This window comes from Lontra canadensis, unplaced genomic scaffold (genome assembly GCF_010015895.1).
Source record: "Lontra canadensis isolate GAN:19392208 unplaced genomic scaffold, GSC_riverotter_1.0 scaffold35, whole genome shotgun sequence".
Classification (NCBI taxonomy): Eukaryota; Metazoa; Chordata; class Mammalia; order Carnivora; family Mustelidae; genus Lontra; species Lontra canadensis.
The window spans coordinates 5598055-5621943 of record NW_022631029.1 but is presented as its reverse complement, the minus strand read 5'-3'; the positions used below and the strand labels follow the sequence as shown (position 1 = coordinate 5621943).

General features: G+C 42.9%; 1 protein-coding gene across 2 annotated transcripts in view; it reads left to right on the top strand.

Moving 5' to 3' along the window:
* The window catches only part of LRRC2 (leucine rich repeat containing 2), a 36146-nt gene extending 13295 nt beyond the window's left edge, over positions 1-22851 (top strand). For both annotated transcript variants that reach the window (XM_032867855.1, XM_032867856.1), the window contains exons 3-9: positions 7008-7215; positions 8938-9094; positions 9815-9951; positions 14078-14223; positions 15828-15983; positions 19632-19768; positions 22429-22851. In XM_032867855.1, the coding sequence (XP_032723746.1) occupies positions 7008-7215; positions 8938-9094; positions 9815-9951; positions 14078-14223; positions 15828-15983; positions 19632-19768; positions 22429-22478 (991 nt within the window). In that variant the 3' untranslated portion in view covers positions 22479-22851. The remainder of the gene's footprint in view (positions 1-7007; positions 7216-8937; positions 9095-9814; positions 9952-14077; positions 14224-15827; positions 15984-19631; positions 19769-22428) is intronic.
* The last annotated feature ends 1038 nt before the right edge of the window (positions 22852-23889 follow it).

The following is a 23889-nucleotide window of genomic DNA, read 5'->3' as shown; positions in this document are numbered from 1 at the left end:
CTTCATCCTGCTGCGAAATGACGTTGTAGACAGCTTCCCATGGTTCCTGTGTACCGGGTTGACCCTGAATTGGGCTGGTGCCATGTCTTATCTTGCTTGACCTAAGACAGAAAACTTCTTAGGGAAGTTAGGTTTTTCTAGCTCAGGGTAAGAAAAACAGCTGTCAAATTGGCTGGGCAGGTGAGGGTGAAGTAGGGATAGTGGAGGGAGGAATGTGGGGGTTCAAGGAGCAAGCTGATCGGCTTCCCAGGACCTGCAAAAAATGAACGTATGAATGAATAAATTTCCCTTTTTGGCAGGTGTCTCTGTTTCCGTACTGAGATTCATGCTCCGATTCTTAACACTATTTGTAGGGTAACCTCTAGTTTCTCAAGATCTGTTTCCTGCAGGGGAAATTAACATATTGAAAACCTGACAAATGCCTTATCAGAAAAAGTAATTATCTGGTTAATTTAATTTTATGAAAACAGGCTCTAGCTTGCTCTGTGACCTGACTTCATGGTACTTCATTTTGTAAGACTGTTTTTATTTCATGAAGCATGTATCAAAACTTAAAAATGATAAGCAGAGGGATACCTGGGTGGCTCAGTTGGTTAAGCATCTGGCTTTGGCTCAGGTCATGATCTCAGGGTATGGGGATCAAGTCCCACATTGGGCTCCTTGCTCAGTGGGGATCCTGTTTCCCCCTCTGCCTGCCGCTCTCCCTGATTGTGCGTGCTCTCTCTCTCTCTCTCTTTGACAAATAAATAAATAATATATTTTTTTAAAAAAGCATTATAAGCAAAGATACAATACAGAATAGCGTCCTGCCTGGATGAAACTGAGTCACTGAGTGGGAGAAATAGAAGAGCAGCTGGAAGGTTCTGAGTGAGGAATTTCTCATCCGGGAAGGCTCTCTGCCATCCAGGCTAGGATTGTGGGTTCGTTTCTTAAGGGAAGAGCACTTTATTTGCACATTTACTGATTTAATTAGTGAAACTGTAATGGCATTGTTTTACATGTCTTGTATTTGAAGTTCTGCTAAAATTGATTCAAGGGGATGATTATTCAGTTATATGGGTGATAATGTATAAAGACAAAGACAGTTTATTCATGTATTTATTTATCTCTTTTGATCCTTTTCCCCCATTTTTTTTAAATTGAAGAGCAGCTGACACACTATGTTACACCAGTCTCGTGTACAAGGGAGCGATGCAACAACTCTATTATCTTATGCTAGACTGCTTACTGATTTTAATCACTCTGGAGGAAGAGAATGGAATTAAAAAAAAAAAAGAGTTATAGTCTTGACTCTCACCAAAAAATAGTTTATATTCTCATGGGGTTTCGGAGGGAATGGGATAGAAAACATTTTTTTTAATTTATTTTTTTTAAAGATTTTGTTTATTTATTTGACAGACAGAGATCACAAGTAGGCAGAGAGGCAGGCAGAGAGAGAGGAGGAAGCAGGCCCCCTGCTGAGCAGAGAGCCTGACGCAGACGCAGGGCTCCATCCCAGCACCCTGGGATCATGACCTGAGCCGAAAGCAGGGGCTTTAACCCACTGAGCCACCCAGGCGCCCCGGATAGAAAACATTTAAAAAAGAAATCCCCAAAGGATTTGGTATATGCTTCTTTTTAATGAGATGTGACTCATATCTTTCCTTTTCTCCATTATATGTTAGCTGCCCCCAAATATGTGAGCCATTTATGTTGGTTTGTTGTTCGCTATACAGGAAGGATGTATTCTGTAAAGCTTAACGGGCATCGTCTCATCACATCGGCAGCGAAGCCCTTCAGACTCAGTCTAAGAAATGAGCGTAAAAGAGATGTTAACCTGAAAAGTGCTTGGTGAACACAAGGCTTGGTGAACAGGGTCTGTGCTGTTGGCTGCTGCCATTTTGGGGGGATTTCTTCTTTCCTTCAATCTGCATGTCTTAGACCCAGGGTCTGCCCCACAGCCCTGACTGCTACAGTCTGATCTAGAACCATAGGTAGGCATTTACATTGATTTATTTTAAAAGATTTATTTATTTATTTATTTATTTATTTATTTATGGTGGGGAGAGAGAGACAGACAGCATGCAGGAGTAGAGGGAAGGGCAGAGGGAGAGAAAGGAGAGAGAATCTTAAACAGGCTCAATGCCCAGGGCAGAACTGGACACAGGGCTCAACCCCAGGACCCTGAGATCATGACCTGAGCTGAAATGCTTAACCAGCCGAGTTGTCCAGGTGGCCCTAGGTATTTACATTTTTAAAAATCACATGGTATTAAAATATATTTAAACTATACAGAAGAGCTAATAATGAAAAGTAACAATCCCAAGCCCATCCTACCACTTTCTCCCAGTATGAAGTTCATCTCTCTCCATGTGCTGGCATTTTTTTAAAATTTATACTTTTATGACATTACATGGAGATGTCATAGGTAGATCCTGAAGCCCTGCCTCCTTGATAGCTGAGTGCTTACCCCAGCTCAGCTTGCTGTGACTAGGACCTTGGTAAGGTGGTAGCCAGGCTAGCCAGGGCCATCGGCAAAATTTTTTCAAATGCTCCTCTTTCTCCCAGCTTAATGACAAGCTTGAAACTCCAGTGATACCCAAAGTCATTTTGGAAGAGCAAAAAGTGTACATGTAGACCTGGGGAGCCAATCCTGCTGAAATTGAGGAACGAATGTCCCAGGCAGACAAAAGAGCAATGCAAATACTGAGGCATGGGTTGTCCTGGGTGTTCAAGGGAGAGCAAGGGAGCCAGTCAAGCAGACCAGGAAAGCAAACGACTGCACCAGTGGATGTGGCCAGACAGACAGGTAAGGCACAGCCTTGTATGGCTTTGGAGGCGCAATGGGACATTGCTTTGCTGGGTGAAACAAAGAGCCAAGGACAGAGTGTGACTGTCATTGTGACGGGCTTACTTGAAATGCTGGACAAGTTTAGACCGTAGGAAGGCAAGAGTGGTGCAGAGGATGGCGCCTTGGGCAAGAATGGAAGCAGGGAAGATGGTGGGGAGTGGGGTGATTCTTGTAGAACTGACCGTTATCTCTTGATGGATTTGATATGAGGCATGAAGAAAGTATGGAGCCAACGATGGGCCTGAGGTTTTTAGCTGGTGCATTTGGAAGCCTTTTACTGAATGGGGAAGAGGCAAGTTTTGGGGTGAAGATCAGGAGTTTGGGTTGGAACATGTTAATTTAATTTAATTTTTTAAAATTTTAATTATTTTTAAAAAAGATTTTATTTATTTATTTGACAGACAGAGATCACAAGTAGGCAGAGAGGCAGGCAGAGAGAGAGGAGGAAGGAGGCTCCCTGCTGAGCAGGAAGCCCGATGCCGGGACTCGATCCCAGGACCCTGAGATCATGACCTGAGCCAAAGGCAGAGGCTTTAACCCACTGAGCCACCCAGGCGCCCCTGGAACATGTTAATTTTAGACATTCAGGCGGAGCTACGGGAGAAGCAAGGAGTCAGTGAGGCAGTCTTGGCTAGATAACTGTAACTGGGCATCATCAGCATAGAGATCCATTTAAAGCCACGCACTGCGAGATAGCCAACGAATGAATGTAGATGGAGAAGGGCAGAGGCCCAAGGACTGGGTGTTGGGACCTTGGAGATTCCGAGATTGGGAAGTTGAGGGGGAGGCAGCCCAGTGACTAGAGAGGTAGGAGTGGAATGGGCCGAGAGAGGGAGCCAAGGGCAATCAGGCTTGATGGGGGAAGAAAAGCTGTGCCGAATGTTCCAGATGAGTCAGAGGAGATGAGGACTGGATTTGGCTACTGGGTCTAGCGAAGTGGAGGTCGTGGTGATCTGGAGAACAATTTCCAAAGAAGGGGACGCTGAGCGAAGGGCGTTCAACAGAGAACAGGGGACGGAGAATTGTGGATGTGAGCCAGCACAGCTCTTTCGTGGGGTTGGCTGTAAGGTGGAGCAGAGAAGCAGGCTTGATGGAAAACATGACCTTGCAGGGAGGTGGGGGGAGGGGTGGGGAAGATGATGGTGGCAGTGTTGCCCTTTGAGTTGGGAGAAAAAACTGAGTGCATGTGCTAATGGGAGTGATCCTCAGGAGGGAGATACTCAAGAGACAACCTAAAGCAGGAAGTCCTTGAGCCAGTGAGAGGCTGGGTGCTCCGGAAGGGGGTAACCAGGGAGGATCTGGGAGAGTTCTTCCGGACCAGGCGAAGCACAGGCAGAGTTGATAGGAACAGACAGGAGCAGGTGGCGTGGATGTGGTGCTGGGACTTCCAGGTGTTCTGTTCTCTTTCATTTCTTTCCTCTCTGGACTAGAAGCTCTGGGATAGAGCATGGGGTAGGCAGTGATGGAGGTTTGCTTGAAAGGGAGAAAATGTGTAAGTCACCTAGGGCCTATGGCAAAGAGATGAGCTTGGGAGTGTGGTAGGGCTGCTGGGCAGCAGTGAGGGGCCTGGGTCAGGGGCCACCATCCAAAATGAGGCCAGTTTGCAAGGTGGTGAACTCTCCTTCATGTTTGTGTCCTGGATGGGTGCATGTGCAGAACCGGGGGGCGGGGGAGGGGGCGGGCAGAGGAAGGGTAGTGGATACCAGCTAGAGAGTGAGGTTTGCCAGGTGCATGCGAACAGCAAGAGAGGTGCAAAGGGGCTGAGGAGGGACTGGGAGGTGATGAAAGTGGAACCACAAAATGTTATTTATAAAAGCCTTACTGAGGAGCATAACTTACACGCAGGAAACTACATGTATTTAAAGGATACAATTTGAAATGTTTGATGTATGTATACGTCCCTAAAACCATCTCCACAATCAAGATATGATCACGTTCGTCACCTTACAAGCCTCTTCCTCACTCTTGGTGGTTCTTTCCTCTCATCCCTGTCCTCGATGCCCGGGCAGTCACGCCTTCCTGTCGTTGTAGATGATTTTGCACTTATTAGAGTCTTTTTTTTTTTTTAAAGATTTTATTTATTTATTTGACAGACAGAGATCACAAGTAGGCGGAGAGGCAGGCAGAGAGAGAGGAGGAAGCAGGCTCCCTGCTGAGCAGAGAGGCCGATTCTGGGCTCGATCCCAGGACGACCCTGAGATCATGACCCAAGCTGAAGGCAGAGGCTTTAACCCACTGAGCAACCCAGGCGCCCCTCATTTATTAGAGTCTTACAAGTCATTTTATATAAATGGAATACTTTTTTTTTCCTGGATTCTTTTATTGATTGATTGGTTGATTGATTACCTGGATTCTTTCGTTCAGCCCGATGACCTTGAGATTCACTCATGCGGTAGTTTGTATCAAGAGTTCATTTCTTTTTATCGCCGAGTAGTGTTCCATGGTGTGAATAAGCTACAGTGTGTCCATCCATTCACCTGTGAAGGTGCATTTGGGTTGTTTCCAGGTTTGGGCTATAAAGCTGATATGAACATATGCCCATGTCTTTGTATGGATATATGCTTTCCCCTGTCTTCTAGAAATACCTAGGAGTGGAATGTTTGGATCATACAGTATACATATGATCTTTACAAAATCCGTTGGGATCTAAAGGGTTTGTGACTGGCAGGGTCCGGCTGTGTGACCAGCCACCCACCCCTTCATTGCAGCTCTCCTGAGGAATTACTGACACTGACCACATTCTAGTGTTGCTACCAAGCTTTGCTAAAACTCTTAACTTTCGACTGGTGGAAAGACTGTCTATAAACACTTACTAGAGTGTTTCAGCACCTATGATTCCTTTAGCAGTGTGGGCCTGGCTCTGAATCAGGGGTCTCTAGCTAGCTCCACGCCCTCTGCACGCTGTCCTAGCAGCTTTGCCCCTCTGGTTTCCCTACTTACTCATTCCCTAAGAATTGAACATTACAGGGGGTCATGGGTTCTGGGGCATGGGTTGGGGGGAGTTGGGGGTGTGAAACAAAAACCAGGCAGGACTGAAAGCAGTTGAAGCTACATAAAGGAGAAGGTGATCACAGCTCTCTGAGCCCTGTGGGTCCCAACCCAACAAGGGATGAGGGAAAGAGGTTTGGGCTTTCTCCCACCTCAACCGCACCACTGCCCGACTTCTCACAGGGTGTCCAACCTGTGTTAAAGGTTAACCCTCAGAAAACGTGCAGATAACAAAGGGAATGCGAGTTAAAAATTCAGTTTTTCTCATTATGAACACGAGGACAAGGAGGGAGGTGTTACAGCCAGTTCAGAGGAGAATCCAAAGGACAGACACGTTTAGGTATCAGGAAAATTGAAATAAACTTGCAAACGGAACAATCTGTCCTCAGAGGTGGGGGAGGGTTGTCCCTCCACCGGACAGAACTGATTTGTGTGTCTGTAGTCAAGAATTATTTGTGTTGCTATCAGTTTTCTGCAAGTTCACTTTAGTCTCTGCAGAGTTGTAAAGATCATTTTTAGGGTATGATATAAACTGGGGCTGCCTATACATTTCAAATCAGACACCCTTGAAATATTAGCATCTTCCTGTGGCCAGGCATTTAAAAAACAAAAGTGGGGCGCCTGGGTGGCTCAGTCCTTAAGTATCTGCCTCCAGCTCAGGTCATGATCTCAGGGTCCTGGGATCCCAGCATCGGACTCCCTGCTCCACGGGGAGCCTGATTTTCCCTCTTCCACTCCCCCTGCCTGTGTTCCCTGTCTCGCTGTGTTTCTGTCAAATAAATAAATAAAATCTTAAAACAAAACAACTTGGGCTAGCACCACATAAAATCAAAGGAAATTGTAATTAATCAAATACATAGGTAACTTTGGTAGAAATTTTAGGAATTCCATCCCACTCACCTTCTCTACTTTTTTTAGTCAAAGTTGCTGATAATTAACAACTCTGAGGGTTTAAGATGCCGCTTACATTCCCACAGCAGAGGGACCCAGGAAAGAGTGCAGGGGGCAAAGCTGAGACTTGGTTCCATGGCGGGGTCCCTGAGTCTCCAGCCGCTGCCACTGCGGGGAAATTGGGGAAATCGCCGGCCTGGGGAGGGGCTGCGTCTGCGCACAGGTGGTCGGCCGGCAACTCCATGCAGGTGGGGGCGGTTCCCCAGGAGCTTGACTTCGGCCTTTGCTATCCATTTAGGATAAAGGAGGAGTGGAACTTCGTGGCCGAGTGCAGGAGGAAAGGCATCCCCCAGGCTGCGTACTGCAAGAATGGCTTCGTAGACACCAGCGCGAGGCTTTTGGAAAAGATCGAAAGGAACACTTTCGCGAGGCAGAGTTCACTTTCCAAGGAGAGAGACAAACGGAGGAGTCCGTTTGTGTTTGAGCTTTCGGGGGAGCAGTGGACGGTGAGTGCAGCAAGGGGGTGCCCCAAGGCGCTGCTGGATTCTGCTGGAGGCATTGACTGGCCTTGGCCTTGGCCGAAAGAGAGCTTTCCCATGGATGGGGAGGAGCCAGTTGCCTGCTCTAAACTGGGTTCTTAGGTCTCTTCCTCCGTGCAAGACCCTGCAGTCCTGGGGAGGACAGCGGGGTCCCTCGGAGGTCGGCAGGTGCTGGGATCCTGGCGGCCCTCCCCAGGATGGCACAGCCTTTAAAATGATTACTCCTGCAGTCTCTCCCCCAAGACCTTTAAAACCACTCTTTGCCTTTTTTTTTTTTTTTTTTTTTTTAAATGAACTGAGCCTTTCAGGTAACATCCCCTGGTAGGTGGTGACAGATTTAGCTGTTTTTCCTTCTGAGAGTCTGAGGCCAGGACAAAGATGTAGCCGCCCCCACCCCCTTTCTTTCCTCTGGGGCTTACAGGTGGCTTCCTGCTCCCTGTGCCCTGACCTGCTGCTTTGCTTGGGGCAGTATCTCCTGGGCTTGCAGGTGATCTGACGTTTTCTGGTGGAAGCAGCACCTGAGTGTGCTATGGGCAAGCAAACTGGTAACGATGGTCTCTTTCTGGGGACAGGGTTCTCTGGAACCTGCCCTTCATCTCTTTTTATGCCCCTGACTTACGGCTGAAAGGACTCTGGGCTGGGAGACTGAATTTGGGGAGGGGATCGTGGTGGGTGTCCTTTATTGGTCATGTGATCTGGAGACACTTTACTCCACTTTCATATATTTTCTCTCCTCCTCAGTAAAATGGGGCTAAGGCCTGCCTTAGCTCCCTCTGAGGGCCGTTGTGGGTCCTGAATGAGCCAGTATTCTAGGACACCGACATGTAGGCTGCACTGCCCTCTGAAACTGGGAGAGTTTATTACTATACAACCTCTAGTCTTTTTCTCCTGCATCTCTGTCGTTGAAATCAGTGGGTGCCCTTCTGCAGTTCTAATTAAATACCGCTGGTAAATCAGTCTCATGTGTCATTGTCAAACATGGCCTTTGTCTAAGCACTTACCCCACAAGGGTTACCCAGCCTGCCTGGACAACCTACATCCATAAGCACTTCTCAGCACCTTTGCAATCATATCCCAGAACCCTTGAGCCCAGGGCAGCCTTGGATTCTGCTGAGTTCCTCTGTCACTTCACAAATGACCAGGGAGGTGGTGCGCCTGGAAAAAGGCAGAACCTGGCCCAGCATTCATGTCTCCTCGCTCTCTTTCTGGTGTTCTTTCCTATGAGAGACTCAGAAAAACAGTGAGAAACTTGGCACAGCAACGATTAGATCTTTATCAAGCAACTAGGGAGGGAAACAGCACACATTTTAAAATCCAATGCATGGACAGATTTTGTTTTCAGAAGGTGTTAAATCAGTGTGTTGTAAACCAATAGTACATGTCGCGGCTATAGGTGTGAGCCTGGTTATCTGTGTTCACTGGGCATTTGATTTTCATATCAGGAATTCATGGCACTTTTGAAATTGGCCAGTCCACTGTTGTGAGATTCATGACAACCCCAGAGTCTTAAAGTGGTTTCATGGAGGGGCTGTGCAGCCGGCTAAGGTTAGGTCTGATGCTCTCACCCATGCTGTCTTGCCTCTTGCCTTTCTTGCAAATGCCCGGTTATACTTGACTTTGCGCACGCCACCACTCGGCTCTGACACCATGAAGAACTGGTTGTGACTGATGTCATTCATTCTGTCTCAGGAGCTCCCGGATTCACTGAAGGAGCAGACACACCTACAAGAATGGCATATCACTAATACCCTGATTCAAATCATTCCTACCTACATTGAGCTGTTTCAAGCAATGAGAATTCTGGATCTGCCAAAAAACCAAATCTCCTGTCTTCCGGCTGAAATTGGTATGTTCACCAGCAGGAGCCTCCGTGCTCTCATCTGGCAAGCAGGCAGCTGGTGGGCAGGCTGCGTGGAGCTTCCTTTCCCTTGTGGCCCAGGACACTGCTGGGCAGGGCTGTTTCCTTTGTTCCCAGAGCTGCTAGTTCTTTTGCAAGGTCCCCTTGGGGTGATACCACCATCCTACCTGCAGGACTCGGCACAGGCAGACATTTGCCGACGGCTCAGAAACTAGAAGTCTCATGAGTGAGCAATGCCACGGTTAGGAACTTTTTGTTTATTTTCTTTAAGTTTTAGAAAGTTACGTATGCAATACATGTTCATTGCAAACATAAATGACAACCAATTATTCCCATATAAGTTTAGCGTAGCCTATTATGTCATTTTGATCAACATTTTATAATTCTCCATCACATTTCTGTTCAGCTGCAGTACCTTAAAATGAAGACTATAGTGATCATTACTGCTTCTCTTTCTCTTGGGGTGTGAGGGGCAAAAGATGGGGGCTGCCTATAGTTCCATGAAGGATTAACTGGAGAGTAAGCACAAAATGCTGTGATCATGGTCTGACAAGCTGACATTTAATCAAGGGCTTAAAAAACAAATACAAAATTATGTTCCATGTCTCCCCCATCGTCATTATACAAATGTTTTATCTTTGTCTTGTGTTTGTTGTTAAAAGACCTTAAAGGATCTTCCCGTTGGGTGTTCATTTGTTCTGATGACAGGTCGCTTGAAGAACCTGAAAGAACTCAATGTGAGCTTCAATCTTCTGAGAAGCATCCCTCCAGAATTGGGGGACTGTGAAAATCTAGAAAAACTGGATTGTTCTGGAAACCTAGAATTAACCGAGCTCCCCTTTGAAGTAAGAAAGCAGTCATTTTTGCACTATAATTTACTTGTATTTGGTTTATGACATGGGATGATGTGGGGAAGGCAGTTCACAAGGTAAAAGTCCGTCTTTCTTATATCATGCTTTCTTGACATTTCAGTCACCTTATACCAGTGACTAGAAGGTCTTTCAAAATGTTCTTACACTAGGCCAGGAGCTGAATTTAAGTTCGGAAAAGCTGTCAAAAAGAAACAAACAAAACTAGGCAAAATGTCCTGTTTTCATACGAGATATTTTTATTTAATGTCTATTTAATGTCTGATGCCTGTTGTCTGTGATGCAGATCTGGATTTATTTATCCACAGTGGTAAAATAAATTGGAAACAGTTGGAAATAAAGGGGGTAAAATTTTTAAAAGAAGTTAATATATTCACAAAAACTTGTAGGTAACCAAAACAGTCTTAACAGATAGGATTTTAAAGGTCCATTCATTTAAACAACATTCGTTAGTGACTTTTGGTCTGTATTCACTGGAGAAATGATTCAGAATCCCATTCTGATGAAATGGAGCCGCTGAGAGGGAAGAGTGTTGCCAAACAAAACTCAACAGGCTTCTTATGCTAAAGGGAGATAGAGATCTCATAATCCTGCTGGTAAGGAACAGACTGGAAACAATGTTGCTGGTGTGGTGCTGACAAGGCCCTGGCTGCTGATTAGAGTCCCAGATGGGGTGTTACTCTCTTTGCCTGGAAACTTCTTGGCGGGTGGAAGTGGCTGCTTCCACCATCGCCCCAGGAAATGCCCAACAGTCCAGGTGAGGGCTTCCGCCCAGGGGCGTGACACCCTCCTTGAGACTGCTCATTCCCCAGGCCTCCCAAGTTTGTTTGTTTATTTACGTAATTATTTTTACAATTTTTATTTATTTATTTGACAGAGAGAGAAAGAGAGAGAGCATGCCAAAGCAGGGGGAGCGGCGGGCAGAGGGAGAGGGAGAAGCAGGCTCTCCGCTGAGCAGGGAGCCTGAGGTGGGGCTCGATCTCGGGACCCCAGGATCATGACCTGATCCAAAGGCGGATGCTTAACCCACTGAACCACCCAGGTGCCCCCAGGCCTCCCCAGTTTAGAAATTGGCACAGTCTTCTCTCAGTTGTCCAGGCTGGAAGCAAGGCAAGTCATCTTGACCTCTCTTGCTCCTATACCCTGATTCCACTCTGTAGGTAAGTCCTGTTGAACGTGTCCTTCAGAATAAGTTCTGTGTCTGACCACCGCTCAGCACCTTGCCGCTGACACCCTGGTCCAAGCCTATGCTGTCCGCCATCTGAACCGGAATGGCAGCCTCCTAGGCTTGCCTCTCTGTCCCTTCTCTTTTCCCTTCTCTTTATTGAGATATAATTTATAGATGCCCAGATTCAGCCATAAGTGTACAATTCACCATAATTCACATTTGGCATATTTCTATCATTCTCTCAAAATTCTGTCTCTCCTGTTTGCAGTTAATCTGCATGAGTTGGTGGATTAGGCAGCCCTAGGCCACCACAAGTTGGGTTTGTTTTTTTCCTGGCAAACAGCAATGTCATGGTAACTCCCCTATATTGACATAGGTGGGAGCAAATGTACCCGGGATAGAGATTTTTAGGCTCTTTGCTTTGAATGGGATTCTGTAAATGCACTGTACTTGTTATACTTCCCCAGTTGGCTCTGTTATAATAGCTCACTGACTCTCTTTATATATAACTTCACTATTTCCAGACTGAATGGTTCTCATTGGACATAAAGTTCAGCCACCTGTCCAAACTAGGGTTTATTCAAGATAAATAGAAACTATGTAGCTGAAGACAGGTTGTCTCAGCCTTATGTGTCCAACTTGTATGTATCCAAAGGAAACACACAGCACCCAAGGTTCTGGTCTCTACAGACTCAGGAAAGCACCATTTGCCTGGATGCCATATCCAAATGCTGGCATTAAAACATTTTTTTTTTTTTTTGTTAAAAACATAATGCTACATTTACCACTGTGACCATTTTTAAGTGTACCGTTCAGTAGGGTTCTATGTATTCGCATGATTGTGCCTGTCTTCATGAGTTGCCTTTCACACAAATAATTGACACAATCCTGAATTCAAGTTCAAACAGACCCGCAAATAGAATGAATGACCTGTGGAGGGAACTAGCAGGAATTTTGAGACAAAGGTAAAGTTAATGAAACTTCTGTGTAAATGAGTGTTGTATTTATTCTGACTGAATGTCAGATTTTTATCTGGACAGCACTGGAATTTTCAGACAAATTTCCATCCAAGTACTAACCAGGCCCGACCCTGCTTAGCTTCCAAGATCAGACAATATCGGGCGCATTCAGGGTGGTATGGTCGTAGACTATAACTACCTTTCCAAAGAATTTATGAGTGTTTTGTTTTGCCCTTGATGAAAGTAGCTAGTGGGGAATTACTATATCCAGGCATTTGTCTCCTTGCTAGTTTGATGCCACTGTGATTTTCCTTATTCTAATTTTCACAGAAGTCTTAACTTATTGAGGATATTTAAAGGAAAGAACTTGGGGCTCCTGGGTGGCTCAGTCGGTTAAGCATCTGCCTTCGGCTCATGTCATGATCCCTGAACCCTGGGATCGAGCCTCACTTTGGGCTCTCTGCTCAGCAAGGAGCCTGCTTCTCTCTCTCCCTATGTCTGCTGCTCCCCTTGCTTTTGCGTTGTCTCTCTCTGTGTCAAATAAATAAATCTAAAAAGAAAAAAAAAAGGAAAAGAACTTATTTTTTTACAGCTTAAAAAAATGTACCTTCTACATTTATTGTAAAAAGGAGGAAGACAAGAGACTGATGTTAATTCAGTCTTGATTTTTCTGCTGATCTGAGAACACTGGCAACACGGTCAGAGACTTTAGACTGAATTATGGGCACCCCAAACATTTTTTCTGATGCTTATTTACTGTCCCATTACTGTGTTCACATTCATTTTTAGAAATTCAAAACAAGAGCAAAATTAGAATGTGCCCATTCAAAGGGGTGAGTTTGACCTGTGAGTCACTAAAGCAAATGTAACAATAGGGAATTAGGTATTATATTAAGATAAAGAGAGGTATAAGCATACTGCTTCTTTCTTTTGTATATTTCATTCATTCCTTCTGTTGGTTCAACTGCATATTGCATATTGCATAACAGTTTTGAAAATGTGTTCTGAAGGGCAGTGTTATCTATGGACTCTGAAAATAAGTCAGTAAAAGGTAGCTCCTTCTATATGTCATGGCCATGACCCAACTTACAAAAACAAATCCAAACATGAGACACATTTCCTACTTCATTCAATATTTGTAGATTTGCATTTGAAATAAAAAAAATATATGTCCCTATGTATCCAGTTACCACATTAAAACACAAATTATGGAGAAGAGACCTAAAGAGTAGAGATTTCTGATTGCTTGCTCCATCCTTGCATGAGCTCAAATGTGAATCTTTTTAAGATTTGCCAAAACTCCAGGGTGCCTGGGTGGCTCAGTCTGTTGGGCGTCTGCCCACATGGGGCTCCCTGCTCAGCGGGAAGCCTGCTTCTCCCTCTCCTACTCCCCCTGCTTGTGTTCCCTCTCTCGCCGTGTCTCTCTCTGTCAAATAAATAAATAAAATCTTAAAAAAAAAAAAAAAAGATCTGCCAAAACTCCTTGTGGCCATCTTGAAGTCATTCTATTTTTTAAGGCTTGTGCTTTTTGTTTTTTGTGACTTTGTACATGCTGCTCCCTACCTGGAGTTCCCTTCTCTATCTTTTCCCCTGTTGGGGAAACCTCAGGATCCAGTGTAAAAACTCCATTCTCCGTGAGATCTTTCCTGACCCCTTCCCTTACCCTACTGTGACATTGGGACATTAGCCCCTTATGTCTGTGCTGCTGAATGCACCCAGTTGAAAACTTCTTCACGTTAGTTCTTGCTACATTAGATGGCATTGCTTATTTTCAGAAGTGTGAATTCCTGGTAGGCAGCCCCTGTGTGCTGCCCGTCATGGAGGACGTCGTCAGCGCTCCAAAATACATATTCTCCTGATCTGTGTTGTGTATATTCTTAGAAGGGCCTTTGGGAAGAAATATCACCTGAAAATTATTAGTTGAACCTACCTGCACTTACAAAAGTAATTAGAATATGTTGTTATTCCTTTCTAGTTAAGTAACTTGAAGCAAGTTACATTTGTAGATATCTCAGCAAACAAGTTTGCCAGTGTCCCGATCTGTGTCCTGAGGATGTGTAATTTGCAGTGGTTGGATATCAGCAACAATATCCTGAATGATCTGCCCCAAGATATAGACAGGTAGCTACTTGCATTCTGAAGGTGAGGTATATGAATTAGTTACTAACGCCTTAACCACCGTTTTAACGTTTTAAACAGGCATAACACATGAGTGGTCTTTGAAATCAATGTATTCTCCAAGAGTTTGTTGTTTCTGGGAAATGAGTTTCGTTCTTTAGATGATGAGACAGTTTCCAGTTTCCAGCCTCATAAGTGTGTGTGTGTGTATGTATGTGCATTTGAACACATCTCTGTTGTCTTGGTGAACTTTTAATTTCCTTGAGTCCTCAACAGAATGACATCATTAACCTTACCCCGTAGACATAGCAAAGTATCTTTATTATATATGGAATAGAAACATATCACTCTTTGTCTTTATATATATGTTATATATGGAAGAGGAACATTTCTAAACTCTGTTTAGAATGTCAGTGAGGGTAATTTTTATTGGTTTCATTTATTGATTTATCACACATGATCTTTCAAGCAAATCGATATGATTAGTAAAGTTTTTCCAATCATATCCTTGTATCCAAATAATTGGACTGGGCTCTCTGGCTGGCTCAGTCAGTAGGGCATGAGACTCCTGATCGTGGGGTGGTGAGTTCAAGCCCCACAATGAGCATAGAGCTTACTTAAAAAAAAAAAATTACACTGAGCATGTAAGATCCATTCATTCACTCATTTCATTCATTCATTCATTCATTCATTCCACCAATGATACTAGGCTCCTGTATGGCAGGCCCAGATTTTAAAATAGTGAAACAAAATATCTGACCTTTTGGGATCCAGAGTCTCCTTTATAAAGATAGTGCATAATAAGTAAGTTGTCATGACCCAGAAGCCAAAACTGACTTCGTTCCCAAGGTCACTTACATGACCTTTTTCTACTCCTGGTACGTGTGATGTATATCAGTGCTTTCCAGTTTTGTGAGACTAAGTGGGAATTGTTTTAGTTTGAAACACGAGGCAAACTCTGTGAAATATTTGTAGGCTCAGTCAAAATTTTGGAAATGCATGCAAGAAAAAAACTGGGTCGGGGCAGGGGGCAGTCACCGAGTTAGAATAAAATGGAAAACAAATAAAACAAATCCAGAGCACATTTTGCTCATTTCCTTTTCATTTGACAGATTTCTTTCCATTTTAAATTTAGAAAATATGATAGGGAAGGAATATTGGGCTTTCAAGATATATACCAGGAAATATGTGTCCCAGATCTGTTCATTCTTGGCCCCAGTTCCAGTATAGTTCCTTTCCCATCCTTTGCTGACCCCTTGGAGAGATGTACTGAGGGTCAGGTCAGACACTTGGAGAGATGTACTGAGGGTCAGGTCCTTTCCCAGACTAGTGTATAATGTGCAGTTTGTTATCCTGCTGCTGTATTTGTCTTTGTTTGGTAATTAAGCCAGGGAAAACTTAAAAAATCCCAAATTGCATCACCTTGCCTGACTTTATTTAAATTCTAAAGTCCGCTTATCCTTGTAAGGGTCACATATATAAAATAAACTATGTAGGGATTTCATACCAGAATTTATTTGCCATTTACTTTGTTTTTTTTTTTTCTCCCCTGCTATGAGGTTAATCCTTATAAGTCTAATCCCCTTATCCCCTTTACTTCTTCTTAGGCTAGAAGAACTGCAGACCTTTCTCTTGTATAAGAACAAGCTGACCTATCTTCCTTATGCCTTGCTTAACCTAAAGAAGCTCACCTTGCTAGTCGTCAGTGGGGACCATTTGGTGGAGCTCCCGACTGCCCTGTGTGACTCATCCACACCTTTAAAGTGAGTAGATCTCCCCTAGAGACTTTCACACACAAGGTAAGGAGGACCTGCAGCCTGGGCGCTCACCTGTCTCAGGAACCAGATAGGATGGTTCTTGGACTCAGATGACCTGATCCTGGTTCACAGAAGTTCCGATGCCTTTGTACAGGATTTTGAAGTTTTTGGCCAATGGCACGAGGAAGTAGATCTCAGAGGATTTCTGGACAAATGCTACTGCTGTTTGAAGTGTGACAAAGCACATGCCCAGGGCTCCCTGGTTGTCTTACCCTTTTTTGGTTTCCTTAAAGAAACCTGTAAACCACCCCAAACTAAGAAAAACCATCCCAGCAAATGTGATACAGCTTCTAATCTGGCCTGAAACATTGAACAGTCTTTCTTACCTTGGAAGGGGACTTGAAAAGCCATAGCACCCTCCCTCCCCTGAAGCTGACTCCAGGCCACTTTGACATGATGCTGCTCCAGTGAGAGCCCCCTCCGTCCTGTGCCCAGGGACTCATCTGCCTTAAACACCAGGTGTTTGCTAAAACCATGACTCAAGGGGTGATTTTCCAGAAATGTCCCATTCTTTCAGTGATAAGTGCTCACCTCATCATAACTCTTCCTCATCTTCTGATCCTGGCAGTAAGATGCATAGCAGACAGAAATAGAGAAGTGAACTATTGCAAAGAGAGAGACTAAATTCATTCCTGTGTAAGCACAAGATGAACAGGGATATGACATCTTTTCCCCACTGGCCCACCGTATTCCTTCCACTGGAATGGGTCTTCCTCTGCTCTTGGCTGTCCTAGGAATGTCTTTTGGATGCAAGGAGGTCAAAGAGGTCTTGAATATTTGGAAAGATATACTTTGTCTTTTCTGGATGAAAAGGCGTTAAAGATGTGATTTCTTCAAAAAATTATACATCAGTGTAATGTAATTCCAACCATAACTCCAGTGGGATTTCTTTTTTTGGAGCTTGAACAACTGATTGGATAGTATATCTGAAAGGCAAAAAGTTAAGAACAGCAACAATAATTTTGGAAAACAAGAGTAACAAGACAGAATTTGCCTTACTGAGAATGACAATATGTTTAAATGTATAAGACTCAAAATGAGGTGGTGCTAGGCAATGATTTGTAGATGAATTATTAGAACAAAGCGGATCGTACTGAACATGATCCTAATCTGTGATACAGGGATTTTCATAAACCAGTGGGGAAGGTCTGAGTGACTTAATACACCTTTAAGGAAGTTGGATAATTAGGGAAAGACAAAACCCGTTCTTCCCTTGACAACATCAGAAAGCTTATGGCCTATAGCCATATTTTTGCTGTGTGTCATATAGGGAGACAGCTAGAATAAGCCAGAGATTAAATATAAAAAGAACAAGAAACCATGTTAATGATGGTAGATTGACCATGTGTCAATCTACACTTATCCCTCTTGAGATCCTATTGAGATGAGGAAAAAAATAAAACCTATAAGCCCCCATGATGGAGAAAGCAAGGGAAGGCCTTCACAAAATGAGAGATGCCACACACTTAGGGAGACATACAGCAGACAGAACAGTGGTGATTGATAAAAATAGAATGGAGCAGGCTCATGTTCAGATACCAAATCAAGAAATTAAGCCCATTGGCCCTGGAGAACTCTGAAGAAGCGTGTGGTCAGAAATTCCAGGTCCAGGCTGGTGCAGATTGAGGCAGGATACTAAAAAACAAAAGGACAATTTCATGTACACAGACGATCCCCTGCCTTTTAATCTCCTCCTCAGTTCCACTGCGCAGACCACTCAGCATCTGACCAAAAATCCTGAGGTGTCCTCTAGGGTGGCCCTGGGGGAAAACCCCAGAGTTTTGTGTTCGGAGACTTCCCAGGGGACTGGCAACTGCTTGCCGCCGTGCTCACCCATGGTGGGCTGGCGCAGGGGCAAAAACAGTTTGCACGTGTGAGTGCTCAGCCAACATGCTGGGGTCTCAGCCTCAAACATGAAGGCATCACTGACTCTTTCCAGATAATTGTCACAAAGACATGAATTTTTCAATTTTGGAATCAACCTGCAGGCAAGATAGAAACGTTAAATACAGTTTCAGAACAAAATGCGGATGGTGTTGGTGTTAACGGTGTGAAAGTGAAAGTACGTGATGTCTGTGAGTGTTTTGAATGCATCAGAGAATAAGATGGCTTGATGAGTAGATCGAGGGGTGGATAAATGGATGGATATGTCATAAAGCAACTGCAGTAAAATCTTAAATATGGAACCTAGTTGGTGGGGACAAGGGTGTTTACTGTAGCAGTTTTTTTGTTTTTTGTTTTTTTACTTTCCTAAATGTTGGAAAATTTTCATAATGGAATGTTGAAAAAGTGAAAGTATAGATCATAAAAATTGGGAGGTGATAGGGTTGGGGAACGGAAGAGAAGGAAAGGAATACCTCTGCTTGGTTAAACAACATTGAAGTATTAGTCCTGCATAAAAGAGAGTTCCAGTAGGATAAGTAGAAATAGTGATTGACCCATGAAAGAGATTGCTTCTGGAGGATCTGAGACACAGAGGGTGAGTGAGAGACTGTGGTTTTAAATAAAATGGTATCCTTGCAAATTTTAAAATACGTAGAATGATTACTCTGATAAAACATTTAAGAATGATGAAATATAGGCTTTTTTTTTTTTTTTTTGGATAGGGACGGATGATAAAAATTAACTCAATGAAGAACTTGCAAAGGGGGCACCTGGGTGGCTGAGTTGGTTAAGCTGCCGTCTTCGGCTCAGGTCATAATCTCAAGGTCCTGAGATCGAGTCCTGCATGGGGCTCCCTCTCCCTCTCCCCTGATCACTCATGCTCTTTCTCTGTCTCTCTCTTTCTCAAATAAATAAATAAAATTAAAAAAAAAAAAAGAGCTTGCAAAGGAAAAGTTGCATGGATTGATCCACAAAGACATCAGAACTTTTTTGCTTTCTCTGTATTTAAACATTAAATAAAATTACAAGGAAAATGAACTGGGAAATATATGTGCTAAAAATAGAAGAGATGGGCTTTATCTTCCACATGTCTAGAGCTTCCACAAACCAATGAGAATGATACCACCCAAGCCAGCAGGGCCCACACTTGCAGCTGGAGACTGTTCAAGGGATTTCCAAGTTTGAATTGAGATAATTACACTGCCTTTCACAACAAAACATCTTTCAAAACTGTGAGGACAGGAGATCAAGTGTCATTTTAGTTTCTCTCTTTGGGCTTCTTTTTTAGGTAGGAGTATCCATCTTTTCAGTTGAAAGGATACTGACCATCTGAGTTTTTTATAATTTAACCCCACCTCTTCTTAGAGTCTGATACCATTCACTGGGATTAACACCAGCCATAGTAGGACATGATCCAGTGTGAACGTTCTGACAGAGAGCAAGTGTTAATGTCCACCTCAAGGTGTCTGACGGGGCCACTGTCCTCCGTCTGTGCCTAAGTAACTCTCATTCCTCCAGCAGGCCTCTGAGCAGGACTGATTCCATAATCTTGTTGGATTATTCCATGGGGCAGTTCCACTGGTGACGTCAATATTAAGTGGTCCTCTGTGACCTTCAAGGATAAGTAAGAGGTTGACTTCTTCTAAGAGGAATTCTGTGGTGAAACATGTACAGGTGAAAATGTGATATTGTTTGTATTTTCTTGAATAGATTTGTAAGCCTTATGGACAATCCTCTTGATAATACCCAGTGTCAAGATGGCGTTGAAGTGATGGAAAGTGAACGAGATCGTCAATGCTTTGATAAAGAATTTTTGAAAGCCTATCTTGAAGATGTTAAAGAAAGAGGTACGCTAATCATATTTAAAATTATTTTAGGGGTGTCTGGGTGGCTCAGTCGGTTAAGCATCCAACTTTTGATTTTTGTTCAGATCTTAGGGTCATGACCTTGGGGTTCTGATATCAAGCCCTGCAATTGGGCTCCATGCTCAGTGCAGAGTCTGCTTATCTCTCTCTGCCCCTCTCCTGGCTCTCTCTCTCTCAAATACATACATACATACATACATAAGATCTTAAAAAAAAAATTCATTTAAATGAATATATGGAATTCCATGTACTCAAGCAACATGAACCCATAATGCTAAAAAGTTAGTTGGTTAATTGGTTATTTTTCCACATACCATATATATTTATAGAAATTATATATTTATATAATTTATAATATAATATAATTACATTTCTATATAATATAATTACATATTATATGTAAGTTTATATTATATATATACATATTATATGTAAATTTATATTATATATATATACACACATAATTTTTTCTTTAAATATCAGATTTTTTCTAGTGTATTTGAATACTTGATACATCATCAACTATTTGACAGAGAGGCCTGGAAACATACACTTGAGATGTTGCCTTACTAACTATACATGAGTTTTTAACAAAATGGCATTGACAAAAGAGTATCTCAGTTAATGGGAAAATAAGATTCCATTTCAAAATCCATTTAAATTCAACTTTAGAAAAAGGTGTTTCTTACATAAATCAAGGTCCGCTTGTATGAAAAATCACCGAAGGAAAAAAAGGTGGCAGACTAGTACCTAGATCCCTTTAGCTTTGGTTTTCCACAGGGTGGTGATAATACAGAGGAGCACAGGGAGGTCACAGGACTCAGGAAAGGGTGGGAAGCGATTTTCCCAGGGGCTGTTTCCAAAGCGTTCTAGAAGGTAGAAGCCCTTCCTTCTGCTGCAAGCACACAAACACAGGAAGAAGGCATAAGTCACCCTTTGTTCTTCTAATCACCACCTCCTTCCTGGGTATGGCTGCCCATTCATAGACTAAGGATGATTGGTCACATTCAGATATTCAGGGGTTTCATGAGAGGAATGAAAAATACCATTTATTTGACAGATTAAAAATTTTTTTCAACTAAATTATTAAATCTCTCTGCAGTTACCTCTAATCCATTTGGCTATCCCCAATCTTGAAAGCTGAAATAGTGTGAAATAAACGAGAAATTTATATGAAACATGAAACAAATAGCAGAACCATTTATTTTGTCAAAATTTATTTTTGGGTTGCACAAGTTTCCTCTTGTGAAAACCTTTATTGTTGTATTTTATAGATTTATTCATAATTACATTTTTGAGTTATTGTTTAAAAATACAAGAAAGAATTAGAGAAAATAGGTAGTTAGCTTTGGATCTGTTGGTCAGTGATAAAATAATTTGCTTTGTAAGGTTAACTTTAGTAATAATAACTTTTGAATTCATTCACTTATTTCTAAATAATTGTAATTCTGTCTTCCATATATTCATATTGGTTCATATGATATTGCCAATACTCAGCTGGTTTTAACCAGAATCCGTAGCTAAGGGGAAAAAAAGTAGCTTTAGTGAGTTACGCTGACCTCCAAACTCATGTGATATAAGAATGGTGAGCAAGTGAAACCCTTTGCTGGTCCTCAAGCATTAGCGACCCTAAGAATCACTTGCAGGCCCCACCCTCAGAGAGACTCAGCAGCTCTGGGGTAGGACCAAGAATGTGCATTTCTAACAAGGTCCTGGGTGATGTTGGTGCCTTGGGTCTGGGAGCCTCACCTTGAGAGCCATTGGTATAGACCATCCTTTGACAAAATTTGGCTATCAAGGGAGAGTGGGCAGTAACCAGTGGGAAGAGCAAGACTGAGTAAAAGGGTACTTACTAAGATCATGCTTAGTTTAGGAATAGTGAAAACTTTGCTTATAAACCTTTTTCCCTTCCACCTGGGGTCTTACCTGCTGTCTCAGGTCCTTGGCCATCTATTTCTGTTTTAGTCAATTTTTATTATTTTTAGGGTTATATAGTTTCTCAGATTCTGATGTAGCTGTGTCAGTTTGTTGGAAAGATTGCAAAAGAATGAGGGTTAATAATTCTATCTTAGATCTAAATATTTTTTTTTTAAGATTTTATTTATTTGACAGACAGAGATCACAAGTAGACAGAGAGGCAGGCAGAGAGAGAGAGGGGGAAGCAGGCTCCCTGCCGAGCAGAGAGCCCGATGCGGGGCTCGATCCCTGGATCCTGGGATCATGACCTGAGCTGAAGACAGAGGCTTTAACCCACTGAGCCACCCAGGTGCCCCCCCCCACTTTTAAAAAAGTTTTTATTTATTTACTTGATTGAGAGAGTGGGATAGCACAAGTAGGGGGAACAGTAGAGCAAGAGGGAGAAGCAGGCTCCCCGCTGAGCAGTGAGCCCGACTCAGGGCTTGATCCCTGGACCCTGGGACCATGATCTGATGAGCCCAGGTACCCCAGATCTAAATATTTCTAAAGCATGACTAAACATTTGTGAAAGCTGACTTAATGGTGATAGATAAATCCATTCACCTCCATACTTTAACCTGGGAAGGATAGTAATTTGTTGCTTAACATGAGCAATGGTTTGTAGCTAAGCTACACTTTGTGGTAAAATGGGGAATGGTTGAGTATCTTTGTTTCTTTTGTTGCAGAATCTGTTCCCAGCTATACCACCAAAGTATCTTTTAGCCTTCAGCTTTGATACCATCCACCAGAAGACTGCAGAATCTCCCTGTGCTGCCGAGCTATAAATCTTGGTGTCTTGGAATAATGGTTTGTGCTTAAGGACAAAGTCTAGAAATCACAGTCCTAGTTAGGAAAAATGATTTTCAGATTTCACATTTGTGAATACTTCTCCAGTGGACTGGAGAATTGATAAGTGGTTTTATATATGAAGGTTCATTTACATATACTTTTTCCCAAATAACGCACGTTTAATATTTTAGAAAATGTGCTATTTTTTTAAATTAAAACCTAGAGACCAAAATCTGAAGTTGATTGCACTGTTTTTAGGAATCCAGGGATAAAGGGGTTGTAAAAAAAAACATTTATATGGGACTAGCCAAATGAGATTTTATTTTATTTTGAAAGAGTTTTAATGAATTATTTCTTTTGCTGAGAAAAGCTTCCCTTGGGCTAATACAAACTGCTATTTTATATGTTTTAATTGTATTTTCTAAGTGTAGGGTCTTAGCAAAGACTTTAGGTATAATTTGGGCATTGAAGGTAGAAAGAAGGGCTGGATTGTCTGCTCATGTATTGGGCACAGGACACTCAGATGGTGCGCTGGTGGTCCTCACAGAGGCATTGTGGTCCTGGCTGGTCCTGGGAAGACTTACATGATCTACATAGATGGTCCTGAGTGAGTACTTCATGGGTCTCAGGACGCACCTTAGAACAGGGAGCAGAGGGAGTACCCTCAGGGACCCCTCCTCCAAGGCGGCTGTGCAAGGTAGCAGGGATGACTAGTCTGTACCAGTGAGGACACCCTAGCAAAGCTTCCTGACAGATGCCACAGGAGAACTCTGCCCAGGCCATCATGCTGCAGCCCACAGGGAGCTCATGAGACTGTTTTTTGTTGGCAAAGATGGGAGTCATGATAGGGCTTTGGACTCCTATGTCATATCATCTGATTTGGAGAGAAATTGTACAAATATTTATTTTTATACCACTGTTTTAGGCTAGAGGAAACAGGATTGTAAGCTGAAGATAAGTTTTAACAAACAGCTTCTGTGATTAAGAAAGAAAAAGTGCATATATTCACGTTTATTCCTCTATGAATTGACTCCTACATGGTCTAATTCAGTGCCATCCAGTAGAATTTTCTGCAGTGATGGAAATGTTTTGTATCTGCGCTGTCCAAATGTAGTGACCACCAGACACACATGCCTTTTGACTACTTGAATAATGACTGATATAACTGAAGAACTTTTAATTAATTAAGGATTTTTAATTAAATTTAAATTTGGATTGCCACAGGGGGGTGCCATATTGGACACATAAGTCCAGACAGTTGGGTTTTTGGGGAAGAAACGAAGGGTGATTTTTTTTTCTTTTATCTGAACAACAATCTGTCCCCAAAGGGGTCACTATTGACACCCTCCATATTTTGT